This window comes from Eurytemora carolleeae, unplaced genomic scaffold, assembly GCF_000591075.1.
Source record: "Eurytemora carolleeae unplaced genomic scaffold, Eaff_2.0 scaffold6, whole genome shotgun sequence".
NCBI classification, from domain to species: Eukaryota; Metazoa; Arthropoda; class Copepoda; order Calanoida; family Temoridae; genus Eurytemora; species Eurytemora carolleeae.
Genome location: NW_019396148.1, coordinates 242,959 through 260,142, shown reverse-complemented (window position 1 = coordinate 260,142; position 17,184 = coordinate 242,959). Strand labels below are relative to the sequence as shown.

Sequence of the window (17,184 nt, the reverse complement as noted above, 5' to 3'; positions counted from 1 at the left end):
AGCTTGAACATGTTTGATGAGATTATGTTTAAAGGGTTGATTATTGAACCTGGCATGCCCCTCATAAGAGGAAGGTCACTTGAAATTACAACTTTACAATCCCTAATTATGTTTTACCGGAATAAATTCAGTTCTTAAATACTCCATAATTCTTAACGACACATTAGCATTTATATCTACTATCTAGTATAATAACACATATTGTAGAAATATTTACAATGTATGTACAATGTACAGTGTACATATATACATTATAAATGTTTGATTAACATTGTTTTGTAATTTTATACCTTTAGCTGTAAGCATAATAAAAGAAATGTTTTTTAACAATTTCGAAAAAAAACTTCTATAGAAAGCACTAGGAGACGTGTTATGGTTTACTTTTTGATTGAAATTCGAAATTGTTTGTAAATAGTGTTTAGAAATAATGTTTTTATAAATATTGCCCATAGATGAGATATATCTGCACCAGGATATTGTCTAGGATGAGATATATATGAACCAGGATATGGTCTAGGAGATATATTTGAACCAGAATATTGTCTAGGATGAGATATATCTGAACAAGGATATTGTCTAGAATGAGATATATCTGAACCAGGATATGGTTTAGGAGATATATCTAAACCAGGATGTGGTCAAAGATGAGATATAAATGAACCAGGATATGGTCTAGGTAGTGATATTTCTGAACCAGAATATGGTCTAGGAGATATATCTGAACCAGGATGAGGTCTTGGAGATATATCTGAACCAGGATATGGTCTAAAATGAGTTATATCTGAACCAGGATATGGTCTAGGAGATATATCTGAACCAGGATATGGTCTAGGAGATATAAAAGAACCAGGATATGGTCTAGGAGATATAAAAGAACCAGGATATGGTCTAGGAGATATAAATGAACCAGGATATGGCCTAGGTAAATATATTTCTGAACCGGGATATGGTCTAAGAGATATATTTGAACCAGGATATGGTCTAAGAGATATATTTGAACCAGGATAAGAAAACATGTAAATCTTGGCTAAGTTCCAACTGCAGCAGCTGAATCCTACTCTCTATCTAAATGTATACTTTGAGTAGGCCGGAGACATAAACACAGATTTAGAACCTTGAAAACTCCAAGTCTTGTTTATTATCTTATAACTTGTACCTGGAGAAGAATAAAAATGGCAGAGGTTGAAACCTGCTTTGTGTGCAGTAACCCTTCAGGTATCTACAGAAAATAATATCTCACATGTTTTTTTGTTAAATTGCACAGCTTATACAACTAGTTTACGTAGATTTAATTTCGTTTCAGAACTTTCAAACCAACATTCTCATTATCTTTGTCAAACCCTTTTCCAGAGCAATTGTTTTTCGTTTTACATTTTTTATCATTCTTGATCCGAAAAGTTTTTGAAAAACTCAAAAGTTGCACAGATAAACTGCTTGTGCATGTTGCCAGATTTACTAAAAAATTAATCTATAGATGTTTAGTATAAATTATAAATAGATGAGGCATGTGTCATCTGTGGTAGTGTCCAGTATTGCAATCATCATAAACATTTTCATACAGGTAAATTCAGGGGACATTTTCATACAGGTAAATTCCGGGGATTCCGTGAGTTTATTTATTTTCAGCGTGAAGATAATAAGAAATGTCGTCGTCTGTCAAAGAAAATTTTTAGAAGACGGTGGTTGTAATGTGATTATTTGGATCAATCAGGACTGATACAAATAAAATTGATCATTTATGCTTCAATTACTTTCTAAAATATTCAAAAGTGATACACTATCAAAAAAAATTTTAAAATTAATAAATAAAACAATTTCTTAAAATACGATTTTCAAGTTGTCTCTCAAATGTCATTTTTCGTGGAACATTCTGTTTGTGAAATAGAATAAATTTATTTTATTTTCTAAACAAGCCCATGTTGGCGAGTGTCGAGGCTTTTGGGAATCATGATGCATATACAGGGTTACCCGCAATAAGCTATTTAAGCCTTTAATGACGACCTGAGGCTAAAATCCCCGAATAGCGATCCGAACATATAATTTGGGTTGCTTTGCTTTAAAAATGAAATAGTTATTAACACTTAAACTGACTTTTCTTAAGAAGGGAACAAGATGAGAGCTGCAGGACCTGTGAATATAAGAAATAATATTAAATAAATTTTGATGTCGTCATTAAAGTCTCATCCTTCGTTGGTAAATTAATCAGAGATCTGATTTAGATGCAGAGACAGGATCTTGTTATCCTTTCCAGGTTGAGAAAATACCCGGAGTTGGGAGAATCCTTCTCTCTACCAGAGATATTCAACCTGGAGAGATCGTCTTCAAAGAGCAGGAAATGGTAGTTGGACCCTGTAAGACCAGTATCCCAGTGTGCATAGGTAAGACAAAACTTAAGTTCCTTGAGTTTTCTTAAAATGTTCAAACAAAGACGACTTTTGGACCAAAGATTCGCCTTACTTCAATAAGAAATACTGCTGAGAATTTAGTAAATATAAAATCTTCAGCAATATTTCTAATTATGAAAGAACGAACATGACAATAATTCCGCTGATTATTGGTAATCAATGCATTGGAAATCAAATATTTGCCTGTAATGTGTTAATTTTACTTTAAATAAAAATGAACTGTTTTTCTTTTAAAAGTTTAATTTTAAGGGAACATGGAAAAAATACATACAGGGTGTCTCACGAAACATGACAATAGCAAGACGACTTGAAAGTCGTCTTTGATATATGAATTTATTTGTGACATTTAGTCTTCTATCTACTTTAACATGTATGATTCTTGAATATATTCTAAGGTAACCCTCTCTCTGCTCTACAACATGTCAAGAACTATACAGATATTCTTTATATGAATCGAAATTGAAATCAAAAGCCGTCTTGATTGTATTGATATATACGACGACGACTGTATAAAGAAAAATGTTCGAGATTTTCTTACCATGGTCATACTAGATTTGATAACTTTTCTTCTTGGGGTTCTAAAGTTACAAATTTGTTAAAATTAATTGTAGTATGATATTCACAAAAGAGTTTTTTAGTAGATACCTTTTATCTTGACTAAAAATTTCACTGGCGGAAAACTGCGATGATGCGCAGTAGAGAAAACATATTTATGAAAAATCTTTAAGTTATCTATTTAGGAAGAGTGTGAAATTATAAGTCTGGATTCACAGGAAATCTCCAGGTTTAGTTCTTGAATAAATTAATAATAATGACGAAGTTTGAAAACATTAAGTTTTGTGAAAATCAATCTTTTTTTTTAGTGTTAGATGTGAATACTATCTTGGTATACTTCCACTCAGGTAGTCAGGTAGTCAGGTAGTCAGGTAGTCAGGTAGTCAGGTAGTCAGGTAGTCAGGTAGTCAGGTAGTCAGGTAGTCATGTAGTCAGGTAGTCAGGTAGTCAGGTAGTCAGGTAGTCAGGTAATCAGGTAGTCAGGTTGTCAAGTAGTCAGGTTGTCAGGTAGTCAGGTAGTCAGGTAATCGGGTAGTCAGGTAGCTAGGGAGTCAGGAATACTTATATAGCCTAAAGTTAGAAAAAACTCTTAGTTTTAAAGTTAGGAAATGAGAAAAAATAGGTTTATTTGAATTTTTGTTTCATGAGATCAGGGTTCTTCTCCGACCTGAGCAAGAGCTTGATTATTTTCTCCAGGTACACTTATACTTCTAGTTCAGAGTTATCCACAAAGGATGAAACTTAACCGACTATACCTATTCAATCTTTTCTTTTAAAGTCAACTAAAAACTTGTCGTTGCAAAATATTTCAGTTTATCAAACTAAGATTATGTATTAGACAGAAAACTAAATTTAACCTCCAGATAGTTATATCTAAATAGTTTTAGGTCGTCATTTAAGTCTCATAATTAGTGGGTAACCCTGTATATTAATAAATTGGTTGACCAGAGCTGGAAACTTTAGAATGGTGGATATCAGGATTAATGCTAGATCTCTCTTTTTGCTAATTTCGAGACTAACATAATCTCGAGATTGTGTTAGTCTCGAGATTAATTATTTAGATCAACAAATTTGATTCTAGGAACGCCAGATTTGTTCGTTTTCTTGACTGGAAGAGCCTTCACTTAATTTCTCACACATTTATTTATTAATACATTAGTTGAAATTCGTTAAAAAAGAATCTCAAACGTATTTTTAGATATTTTTCTTCATTGATTAATTTACAAATGGCTGACAACAAATTCTTTATTTGTTAGAAATGGCTGAGGTCTCTCATTGGATAGAATTTATTTTCAGGAATTAGAATACCTGATATATATTTAAATTTTCCATTCTCAAAATATTTTGAAAATTAAATCCCTATCTTGAAGTTTATGGATCACGGAGAGGATCGAGGAGAAAGGGATCAAGATCATCTGGTGGATCTTATCCGGAGAAGATGGAAACAGGATCAATTCTCTCCTGAGATAATCCGACGGGTTGAAGGTATCCTGGATATAAATACAGTAGAGCACCGTGTACCTGGAGCAGAATCAGCTCGAGGTTTCCTTCCCATCACATCTCTAGCCTCACACTCTTGTGCCAGCAACTCAATTAAGGTTCAAACTAAAGTTTTATTCTTAGATTAAAGGGACTGTAAGCATTGTTTCAAATGACCCCCCAAACACGATTCCGAACGGTACCCTTGAAATCTGATAAATAATGTGGAAGCTATTGTCGTATTGCTTGGGTTATAAGTGTTTAATAATTTAATTGTGATAATTCCTATATTTTCCTTCAGCGTAAGTCCCTTTTGTAGTAAAATCACATCTGAAAATGATCTTTTTTTGAAACATTGAAATATAATTCAAATTTGATCAGACAAAGCTTTTAAGGTTACCATTTTGAATTGGGCATTTCCATCTTAGCATGGAGGGTCAATTGTAATTAAGTATACAGTCCTTTTAATCAAGTTTCTAAAAGAATGAAAAATAGTATCAAAGATTCAAAGGAATTGATATGTTAATCAACTTTAACAGTTTGATATATCAGAATTCAGGTTGCAAAGCAATGCCACGGACATCATGTTTCAGAATAAGACAGACATCTTGTTTCAGGATAAGACGGACATCTTGTTTAAGGATAAGACAAACCCTATATTTCAGGATAAGATAGACATCTTTTTTCAGGATAAGACGGACATCTTGTTTCAGGATAAGACAAGCCCTACATTTCAGGATAAGATAGACATCTTGTTTCAGGATAAGACGGACATCTTGTTTCATGAAAAGAAAAACCCTATGTTTCTGGATAAGACAGACATCTTGTTTCAGGATAAGACGGACATCTTGTTTCAGGATAAAACAAACATTTTGTTTCAGGATAAGACAAACCCTATATTTCAGGATAAGACAGACATCTTGTTTCAGGATAAGACGAATATTTTGTTTCAGGATAAGACAAACCCTATGTTTCAGGATAAGACACACATCGTATTTCAGAATAGACTGATATCTTGTTTCAGGATAAGACGGACATCTTGTTTCAGGATAAGACAAACATCTTGTTTCAAGATAAGACGGACATCTTCAGAATAAAACAAACATCTTGTTTCAGGATGAGACAAACCCTATATTTCAGGATAAGACAGACATCTTGTTTCAGGATAAGACGGATATCTTGTTTCAGGATAAGACGGACATCATGTTTCAGGATAAGACGGACATCATGTTTCAGGATAAGACGGACATCTTGTTTCAGGATAAGACAAACCCTATGTTTCAGGATAAGACAGACATCTTGTTTCAAGATAAGACGGACATCTTCAGGATAAAACATCTTGTTTCAGGATGAGACAAACCACGGACATTTGTTTCATGATAAATCAAACATCTTGTTTCAGGATAAGACGGATATCTTGTTTCAGGATAAGACAGACAGCTTGTTTCAGGATAAGACGGACATTTGTTTCAGGATAAATCAAACATCTTGTTTCAGGATAAGACGGATATCTTGTTTCAGGATAAGACGAACCCTAAGTTTGTGATTACCAGAGCAAGGACGAAAATCCTGAAAGGAGAAGAGATAACGTTTCACTACACGGGAGGATTGAAGGGAAGATTCATGAGAAGAAAAGCGCTCAAGTAAGATCATTGCGTAGGATTTAAAGGAACTGTAGACGTATTTTCAAAGTGATATGTCCGATTCACAACAATGCCCTTAAGAATGAATCCATGTACCATAATTTCTCTATTAAGATTACTGGCGTATTTGAAGAGAAAATCTGGAGGAAATTGTCAAAAATAAAAACTAGAAAAACGAGGATATATCCCACAATATTGATCACATAATTGTTTCAGGGTTACCATTGTGAATCGAGCAGACCTCCTTTTTAATGAAAGATTGAAATAGTTTAAATTTTATTTTTAGAGCAGGATGGTTTTTCTGGTGCTCCTGCTCCCGGTGCTCTAGTCCCTCGGAGCAGGGTTCGGAGATAAATACTCTGATCTGTAGTTCATGCTCAGGACTGGTTCGTCCTGTTTCTCCATTAGACCAGGAGAGTATATATAGGTTAGTATCCATCTAAGAGGAACTGATTACTCGCCTCACACTCTAATTTTTCTAATCTTTATATCTTTGCAATCTTTGATATCTCCATTTCTCCCTTTTCAGTTGTGAGGGTTGCAAAGATGAATTATCAGCAAAAGAAGCAGAGAATAGAGAGCAGGAGCTAACTAAACAGCTGGAGAGCTTTTACAGGTTCATTATGTGGATGATGTTAATTTTGGTGTTAATGTCGCTGACAATGATGAAGATGATGATGATGATGATGATGATGATGATGGTGATGATGATGATTATGATGATGATGATGATGATGATGAGGATGATGATGATGATGATGATGATGATGATGATGGATTGCAAAGATACAGGATTAAAAGATTGGCTAGTCAACTATGTAGTGCCTGAACTTTTGAAAATATGTTGTATATTTTATATATTATAAAATATTGTTAGTCTCAAAAGTCCCAAACTCCCATACTACATATTAAATTGCACCTTTGATATTTTTGTAGCTATCACAATAGCAAAAGAGTCTAGTATTGTTTAAAGATACAGTGGAACCCATATAACATGGAATAGGAAGACGACTGTTAGACTCAAACTCTGATTTTAAAGAGCCTAATCACAGCATTATACAATTGTGCATGGATCCATTTCTCTCAGTAACTTTATTTTCAGCCTACGATTCAAATTAGTTGCTCTATAACGACATCAAATAACTTAAATGTAGTCTTTCTATTCCACAGTTTTATGGGCTCTCTGTACAAAATATAAGATGATTAATTCTGACAAAGTTTTGAGAATCTGACAGAGAGTAGAATAGTTTTCTCATATATAAGATATTATCTGATTAATTAAAGTTGAAAAAGTTTCTATATTTCTCCCTCTAGTGGTTACTCATTACATCCTGGGGGAGGGAGAAGGGATTACAAAACTCTAATCTCAGGTAGATACACAAAAATAAATTAAAATTCTTTAAAAAATAATTTTTTTTTTCAGTGAATCCATCCTTGAGTTAAAGATATCTCTGTGTAGAGAGTATCTCTCCGCTCTTTCAGTTCTAGATCCGGGTATCAGTCATAATAGAGGTTAGTTCTAGATCCGGGTATCAGTCATAATAGAGGTTAGTTCTAGATCCGGGTATCAATCATAATTGAGGTTTGTTGTTGGTCCGGGTATCAGTCATAATAGAGGTTAGTTCTTGATCCAGATATCCTTAATAATAGAGGTTAGTTCTAGATCCGGGTATCAGTCATAATAGAGGTTAGTTCTAGATCCGGGTATCAGTCATAATAGAGGTTAGTTCTAGATCCGGTTATCAGTCATAATAGAGGTTAGTTCTGATCCGGGTATCCATCATAATAGAGGTTAGTTCTAGATCCGGGTATCCTTCATAATAGAGGTTAGTTCTAGATCCGGGTATCCATCATAAAAGAGGTTAGTTCTAGATCAGGGTATCAGTCATAATAGAGTTAAGTTCTAGATCCGGGTATCAGTCATAATAGAGGTTAGTTCTAGATCTGGGTATCCATCATAATAGAGGTTAGTTCTAGATCCGGGTATCCTTCATAATAGAGGTTAGTTCTAGATCCGGGTATCAGTCATAATAGAGGTTAGTTCTAGATGGTCCGGGTATCAGTCATAATAGAGGTTAGTTCTTGATCCAGATATCCTTCATAATAGAGGTTAGTTCTAGAACCGGGTATCCTTCATAATAGAGGTTAGTTCTAGATCCGGGTATCCATCATAATAGAGGTTAGTTCTAGATCGGGGTATCAGTCATAATAGAGGTTAGTTCTTGATCCAGATATCCTTAATAATAGAGGTTAGTTCTAGATCCGGGTATCCTTCATAATAGAGGTTAATTCTAGATCCGGGTATCAATCATAATTGAGGTTTGTTGTTGGTCCGGGTATCCTTCATAATAGAGGTTAGTGATCATACACTCTTTTCTTTCAGGTATGTAGAACGATAGTTATCAATATCTTATCGACATTATTGTCACATCTAAATCAAAATCTTATCGACATTTTTGTCACATCTAAATCATATCTTATCGACATTATTGTCACATCTAAATCATATCTTATCAATATCATATCTTATCAGATCATATAATGATATAATAGTAAACGCGCGTATCCTGTATTCCCGGAAGGGAGACTCAATCCACCAGCATTTAATTGATACTAGAAATAGTTTGTTTGGTAATTCGCTGGCGGAAGGAGTTAATCCGGACTCATGGCTCAAATTTGGTCGTGATACCCGACGTTAGGCCTAAACTATGTCAGGCTGAAAAGCCTTGATCTAGACGGGATCGTGATGGCGTACCCCAGCTAGATCGAGGAGCCCACGGGACTTCCCTAGCTCCTTGAATTGAATTGAATTGAATTGTTGTTGGTCCGGGTATCCTTCATAATAGAGGTTAGTTGTAGATCCGGGTATCCATCATAATAGAGGTTAGTTCTAGATCCGGGTATCCTTCATAAAAGAGGTTAGTTCTAGATCCGGGTATCCTTCATGATAGAGGTTAGTTGTAGATCCGGGTATCCTTCATAATAGAGGTTAGTTCTAGATGCGGGTATCCTTCATAAAAGAGGTAAGTTCTAGATCCGGGTATCCTTCATAATAAAGGTTAGTTCTAGATCCGGGTATCAGACATAATAGAGGTTAGTTCTATATCCGGGTATCCTTCATAATAGAGGTTAGTTGTAGATCCGGGTATCCATCATAATAGAGGTTAGTTCTAGATCCGGGTTTCCTTCATAATAGAGGTTAGTTCTAGATCCGGGTATCAGACATAATAGAGGTTAGTTCTAGATCCGGGTATCCATCATAATAGAGGTTAGTTCTAGATCCGGATATAAGTCATAATTTACCTTAGTTCTAGATCCGGGTATCCTTCATAACAGAGGTTAGTTTCTTGAGAGAGGTTAGTTTTAGTCCGGGTAACTTAATAAAGATAGATGTTATCAATCTATGTTGCGGACACAGATGGACACAACTAAATTACAAATACCTTAAATAAACAAAATAAATCTTTATTTTGCTTAGGTTTAACTCTTTGGGAACTTTACTCCACGCACACTTTTCTACTCAATAAAAGGTTTCAGGTATGCCTTAAAAATAACCATCGTAGACAAGAGTTTTCAGATAAATAATAATATTTTTAGGAGGGGGGGGGAGGGGATTTAGTGGACACTGGTAACTTCTTTTTTGTAACTTTTAATTAGACCTAAAAATCTAGTAAAGCTTAGAATTGACTTGGCTCCAAGAATAACTATTACTGAAGATAAATTATTTCAATTAACCCCCCTTTATCCTGGAGATCTATACACCTCTTACTCTACTGTCTTATCACAAGCCAACTAACATTATTCTTAACGATTTCTTTTACAGGATTCTAATATGGTGTGAATGATATTGATGTTGATGTCTCTGAAGATGATGTTTATGATGAATTCTATTATTATGTTGCTGATGTTGATGTTGATGTTGATGTTGATGTTGATGCTCATGTTCATGTTCATGTTCATGTTCATGTTCATGTTGCGGTTGATGTTGATGTTGATGTTGATTTTGATGTTTATTTTGATGTTGATGTTGATGTTGATGATGATGTTGATGTTGATGTTGATATAGATGTTGATGCTGATGTTGATGTTGATGTTGATGTTGATGTTGATGTTGATGTTGATGTTGATGTTGATGTTGATATAGATGTTGATGTTGATGTTGATGTTGATGTTGATGTTGATGTTGATGTTGATGTTGATGTTGATGTTGATGTTGAAGAAGTACCTGATCTTGTTCCTCTAGGAAGAAAGGGTTTCTCCGGTCAAGTTCTTGGATGGGTTGGAGGAGAGCCTGGAGCTAGTGAAAGAAGCGTCCTGGTGTCTGCAGTTTAATCAGGTAAACAAGTGAAAGTAACTGATAAGTGATTACTCGTCGCAAAGTCGAATTTTCCAACCCTAATTTCATTAAAACCTGATGTCAGAAAAAAAAATTTTGATTTTAATTTTTCAGTTTAAAATAGATTTACACTGTAAGGTTGCGAAGATACAGGGTTTTAGACAAAGGATGAGAGTTCAGAGACGACTGTACGGATTTTATGATTCCATGCAACTGTAAACTTTGTTTTGCCAAATCACCAGACAAACCATTAAAAGACTATATTCAAGACGACGACATAATTCAATCTTGGTATCCTCATACCTTGTGAGTTTCAGGTCGTCTTTACAATCTCATTAGAGTTGTAGAGTCTATGGCAAGTTTTTGTTTGTAAATGACATTAGTTGTACAATGAAAAAACTGGTTTCTAAAAAAGAAAAAAAATGGTTTTATATAGTTAGTGATGGGTCATTATGAAATATGTCAGATAAAACAATGAGAAAAAAAAGTTACTATAAAATATTATTATTATGTCATGCATGATAAGTTAAACATGAATTCTTTAAATGTTGAACTAACACTAACTTTATTTTCTCTATGAGGTTTAGATTGGGTTTAGATCATCATCAACATCAAATTTTAAATCCTTGAAATTTTTGGATTGCTCTCAAATAATGCATTTTTTGGTTTAAGAGAATGAACAACTCACCTAGCTAGGTTTCCCAAATAATTTCATATATTTTTAATGAAATTTATAAGGTCTGCTTATAAGAATAATAAAGGTGTAGACTGCAAGAAAACTTAATTCTCTAGATGAAACAACAAACAAGTCAACAGAGTTCGGTAGTTAAAGGATATATATTTTTCCTCACTATTGGACTCAATTACTACCACTGATACACAAACAGAACAAACCAGACTCAAAATCGATACCAAAGAAATCTCTTTATTTCCTGAAAAATTACATTTTTGTTATTGTTGGTACAAATGGTAAAAATAATGTTTATAATGGAATAAAAATGCTTACGATCTATTTGGGTGAGTCGGGGACAAACAATGGTATGAACAGTATAAAACGTTTTAAACTGCTGAAATGAAATGACCATTGATTATCAACGATTACGAAAATCACTATTTTTACATGAAAACTATTCTTTTGTTTAACTTTTTGAAATAGAATCACTGCATGTGAGTTTTGTTTATGAAATCTGGGCGAGAGGAGAGGGGGGGACTTGAAATTGTTTGGTTTGGCTGTGGCTGTCAAAGACGACTTTACAACGGGTGTTCGTTGTTTTAGGGTCAACAATAGGATAGAATACATACTTGGCGTAATCCATATATAGGCCTCTGATAAAAAGGGGTTCCTATAAAAAAGTTGCCCGATGATAAAACAAAGGTTCAAGTAGAAAATGAAAGATATTTGAAGATCATTGATTGAAGATCTTTGAAATGACTTGACAAAGCTTCTAAAACCCTTTGTAAAGGAACTTATTAATATTCTACTCAAATAAAATTTTCTAATTCCCATATCTTTGCAACCTGACATTTCAAACTTTTACAATCATAGATTAAAATATCAAAGGTCTTCGACATTAGGTTGCAAAGATGCAGGGATTAGAAAATTTTGGTTCGAGGCGAGTAATCAGTATATTTATATTGTTTAGACGGATACAGCAGAGTATAGACTAAGAGAACTGGCACTGCAAGCTCAGGAGAATCTCGTTAAAACCATTCAATTCTTTTCATCTGTTCTACCTAAATAAATATACATCTAAATCTTAATTTGATTTCTATATTTGTTTTTACCGTATTCTCTTAGTGTTTTCTGACTGGGTCTGTTATACATATATGTATCTAAACATTTGATTTTGTAGCTTCTATATGTTCCTTCTTTCTATATCCTCTTATTTAAATCCACTATCAGTATCACACGCACCTTTGAACCTTTAGTAAAGGTAAATTCAACCTAAAGTCTGACCGTGTCAACCTTGTTGCACCAGCTAGTCTTATTGAGTGTCTGCCTTATTTACCCAATGTCCGGGCGATACAGTACAAACTGGGACCGGAAAGGTTGACCCGGCTTGGAAATTCGAATGTACTACGGCTGCCCGTGATCATCTATCTTTATCCTCTATCTGTATTTTCTATCTGTTTACATAGTCTGTATCCTATACTTGTATATTTTATCTGTATCCTCCATCTGTATCCTCCATCTGTATCCTCCATCTGTATTCTCCATCTGTATCCTCCATCTGTATCCTCCATCTGTATCCTCCATCTGTATCCTCCATCTGTATCCTCCATCTGTATCCTCTATCTGTATCCTATTTTATCTTTATTCCCTGTCTGTATTTTCTATCTGTATTCACAATCTGTATCCTATACTTGTATCCTCCATTTGTATCCTCCATCTGTATCCTCTATCTGTGCTCTCTATCTGTATCCTATTTCTGTATTTTCTATCTTTATTCCTTATCTGTATTTTCTATCTGGTCACTCCATCTTCTTTATTCTCTGTATTTGCTATGTATCCTCAAACTGCAGCTTCTACCTGTATTCTCTATCTGTATCCCCTATCTATCCTTTCATCTATCCTCTCTGAGTATTTACTATCTGTATCCTCTATCTGTATCCTTTATCTGTATCCTCTATCTTTATCCTCTATATGTATCCTCTATCTGTATCCTCTATCTGTATCCTCTATCTGTATCCTCTATCTGTATCCTCTATCCTGTATCTGTATCCAGAAACGAGGAATGTCTATATTTGATCTAATTTCCGGGTTCGGGTTAGAGACTGAGTAAACCATCTCCTAGTCTTACGCTAATACTAATTCAGAACAAAACCCTCCATATACTTATCCAAAAATTTAAATATTTTTTGCCTGATATGTAAATTAAGATTTTTTGGTGTTGTGATTTGGTTTGGTTTAATTTGAATACGACTTCTAAGTCTTCAATTCCTTATTTACGTTGTAACTTGGTTTTTAAAAAGTAAAATTTTTCTCGTCACGGCCGAAATGGGTCATAACAATTAATCGCATAGTATTTCATGTCTCATTAAATGAGAGCATGGTTTTAAAAACGCAAACTAATTTCTTCCATATTTACCCCCAACAAAAGAATATTTCCGACTTTCTCTTTTGTATGATTTTAAAACAAATTTCCTCTCTTTTCATAAAAAATTCGACATTTCTCCTCTTCATACTCTTTCTCTAGACAGAAATCTGAAAATTGTTGGAGAAAAGTAATCTTGGGAAAAGTGACTTTATTGTCAACATTTAGAAATGATTTATTGGAGAGGTTTAGTTTGCTAGTTCTTCAGGATATTTCATTTCTCGGGGTTGGCGACAATATAGGAGAACTCAGTCTTTATCTATGTTGAAATAAATCCTTATTCTAAGTTCCTAACGGATGGAATAATGAAGAACAACAAATTTTGAATTGTTGAACGTTTATTGTAAAATTTTTGGTTATGACAAAGTAAGACAAATTCTTACTTAGACTTGAAAAAAGGCATTTGATGATCTAATTCTATTTAATGTAATTTTTGGGGGGAAAATGTTACAGGTTCAGGGAAATTAAGGAAGTAGAGAGGATAGTTGTGAAGAGAGGTTAAGGATGTTGAGAGGTTAAGGATGATGGTTTAGGGAGTAAAAAAGTTAAAGGCAGAGAAAGGTTAAAGGAGCAGAAAGTTTAAATGAGAAGAAAAGTTAAAGGCGGAGAAAGTTAAAGAAGAAGAAAAGTTAAAGGCAGAGAAAGGTTAAAGGCAGAGAAAGGTTAAAGGAGATGAAAGGTTAAAGGAGAAGAAAGGTTAAAGAAGAAGAAAATTAAAGGAAGTAGAAAGGTTGAAGGAGGAGAAAGGTTAAAGGCGGAGAAAGGTTAAAGAAGAAGAAAGGTTTAAGGCGGAGAAAGATTAAAGGAGAAGAAAAGTTAAAGGCGGAGAAAGGTTAAAGGAGAAGAAAAGTTAAAGGAGAAGAAAGGTTAAAGGCGGAGAAAGGTTAAAGGAGAAGAAAAGTTAAAGGCGAAGAAAGGTTAAAGGAGAAGAAAAGTTAAAGGCGGAGAAAGTTAAAGAAGAAGAAAAGTTAAAGGCAGAGAAAGGTTAAAGGCAGAGAAAGGTTAAAGGAGAAGAAAGGTTAAAGGAGAAGAACGGTTAAAGGAAAAAAACGGTTAAAGGAGAAGAAAAGTTAAAGGCAGAGAAAGGTTAAAGGCAGAGAAAGGTTAAAGGAGAAGAAAGGTTAAAGGAGAAGAACGGTTAAAGGAGAAGAAAGGTTAAAGGAGAAGAAAGGTTAAAGGAGAAGAACGGTTAAAGGAGAAGAAAGGTTAAAGGAGAAGAAAGGTTAAAGGAGAAGAAAGGTTAAAGGAGAAGAAAGGTTAAAGGAGAAGAAAGGTTAAAGGAGAAGAAAGGTTAAAGGAGAAGAAAGGTTAAAGGAGAAGAAAGGTTAAAGGAGAAGAAAGGTTAAAGGAGAAGAAAGGTTAAAGGAGAAGAAAGGTTAAAGGAGAAGAAAGGTTAAAGGAGAAGAAAGGTTAAAGGAGAAGAAAGGTTAAAGGAGAAGAAAGGTTAAAGGAGAAGAAAGGTTAAAGGAGAAGAAAGGTTAAAGGAGAAGAAAGGTTAAAGGAGAAGAAAGGTTAAAGGAGAAGAAAGGTTAAAGCATAAGAAAGGTTAAAGGAGAAGAAACGTTAAAGGAGGGGAAAGGTTAAAGCATAAGAAAGGTTAAAGGAGAAGAAAGGTTAAAGCATAAGAAAGGTTAAAGGAGAAGAAAGGTTAAAGCATAAGAAAGGTTAAAGGAGAAGAAAGGTTAAAGGAGAAGAAAGGTTAAAGGAGAAGAAAGGTTAAGGGTGAGATGAAATCTAAGATAATGTTAATCTTCCAACTTCCTCAGCTTTGTGTGTCAAACATTAACCCTTGTTTACCAACCCCTTAACAACACATATCCGTATATACACACAGATACACTCAGATACATACAGATACAGAGATAAACACAGATACACACAGATACACCCCGATACAGAGATAAACACAGATACACTCAGATACAAAAGATACAGAGATATACACAGATACACAGATACCCACAGATACAGAGATATACACAGATGTAAATACAAAGAAACAATATTTGCCATTTAAATCTTAATTTGTCAAATTGAACAATGGAACTTATCCACTATGTATATCAGAAGAAGGAGAATAATGTGCTCAAATTTATTAAAAAAATGTATAAATGTTTTTCCAAAATCCTAAAAGTGTATTTGCAGACCGGATACCTGAAATCTTAAACCTGGAAGCTGGAAGCTGGATAATAGGAAAAATGATGAATTTGAAAACGTCAAAACCAAATTTAGACTCATTCATCATTGTTTAATATTTGCAAAACTCAATTCAAACCCCCTCATCATTGATTTCATTTTAAATCTATCGAAATAATTAACAAGGCTTCAAATTTTAAAAAACAAGCAGATGGTGAAAATTTTTTGTCCTAACTGAGTGATTTCTAGGCTTAGTCGGCTCCCTTTACCTTAAAGGGAGAGACCGGCTAAACATGGTTGTTGAGGTGAGAGTGCAGGTTATATTGTAAAGAAATTCATTAGGATTCATTTAAGATCTATAAGAGGTTTTTGCGGTGTATAATATAATATAATTATAAATTCAGTTACATTAAAGTATTAAAATGTTAAAGAAAAGACTGCTTGGAGCGGTTAAAGAAAGACACCTGGAGAATTATTGAGTATTACATTACAAAGCAAGTATTGTATATAAGAATAGATGGATAGAGTTTGTGTACACATTTAACATTGATGTATTTTAACTAAAATATCTATATTTAAAATACAACATTTATATTTGAAACATCTTTAACTGAAATAGAATGATGAATAATCAAGTTTCTCTTTGGTTTTGGCAGATTTTCTCTTTTAAGTTTTTTCCCCTTTTTACCTTTCCACAAACATAAACATAAACATAAACATAAACATAAACATATCTAAGTAAACACTGAAACAAGCAACAAACATAAACCTGGGTTAAATATCTATTTTCAGATAAAGATATGGGAATACTTTGTAAACTGTACACCAGCCATACAATAAATATATGTATATATATATAGATATAGATCAGTATAGATATATATATGGATTAGTACTGCAATGTGTGTACTGCAATGTGTGTACTGCAATTCTTTAAACTAAAGATAACTATGCTGATAATGAACTGCAAAATGCCGGTGGAAGAATGAACTAATTAAATTTTACAAGTTTTAGATTCTAAAACTTTGGAACTCTTCAACCCCCCCCCCTCTANTCCTTCGCTCTACACTTTGCTAGACCAAATGTATTCCTAGCTGGGAGGGGGGGTCTATCTAAATTTACTATGTTGCGCAAATGTATCGGCATTGTACAATTAAAACTGACTTTTTTACGGAAATAGAAAATGTAATTTCAATGTTCCGGATTCCATGTAACAAATGTATAAGATTTAATTACCCGTCTTTCTTCTCCGAAAACGTTTTTATATTTATCTAAAACTTTGTCCGATCTTGCAACAATAGTTTGGTTTCAAGTTTTCTAATTATCCAACTCGAGGAAGATAATTGCCAAGAGAATAAATCTGCGGGTATTCTCCTAGTTCTCCCGGAGCTAGACCCATAGTAGTCTTCCTTCCATCGGGTTCAATTTCTCCGAGAAACTTGTGTGGCACTCCGCAAATCCTCTACAAGAGTAATCTTACCCCAAGATTGTTTCCGTACCCGGTTTTCTTCCATCAGTCCCGCTCCTAACCCGGA

At 34.1% G+C, this 17,184-nt stretch overlaps 1 protein-coding gene and 1 long non-coding RNA gene across 2 annotated transcripts; both read left to right on the top strand.

Moving 5' to 3' along the window:
- The first annotated feature begins 3,128 nt into the window (after window positions 1-3,128).
- On the top strand, window positions 3,129-12,179 carry LOC111696444 (protein msta-like). Its single transcript, XM_023466047.1, has 9 exons — window positions 3,129-3,189; window positions 3,269-3,307; window positions 3,614-3,656; window positions 4,331-4,558; window positions 5,961-6,082; window positions 6,369-6,509; window positions 6,612-6,698; window positions 10,326-10,418; window positions 12,062-12,179. Exons 4-8 carry the CDS (start codon window positions 4,334-4,336, stop codon window positions 10,381-10,383), a joined length of 633 nt encoding a protein of 210 aa, XP_023321815.1. The 5' UTR covers window positions 3,129-3,189; window positions 3,269-3,307; window positions 3,614-3,656; window positions 4,331-4,333; the 3' UTR covers window positions 10,384-10,418; window positions 12,062-12,179.
- LOC111696445 (uncharacterized) lies at window positions 6,891-9,620 on the top strand. Its single transcript, XR_002764084.1, has 3 exons — window positions 6,891-7,452; window positions 7,506-7,594; window positions 9,561-9,620. It is a non-coding gene; the product is annotated as an uncharacterized LOC111696445 (long non-coding RNA).
- Window positions 12,180-17,184: the final 5,005 nt, after the last annotated feature.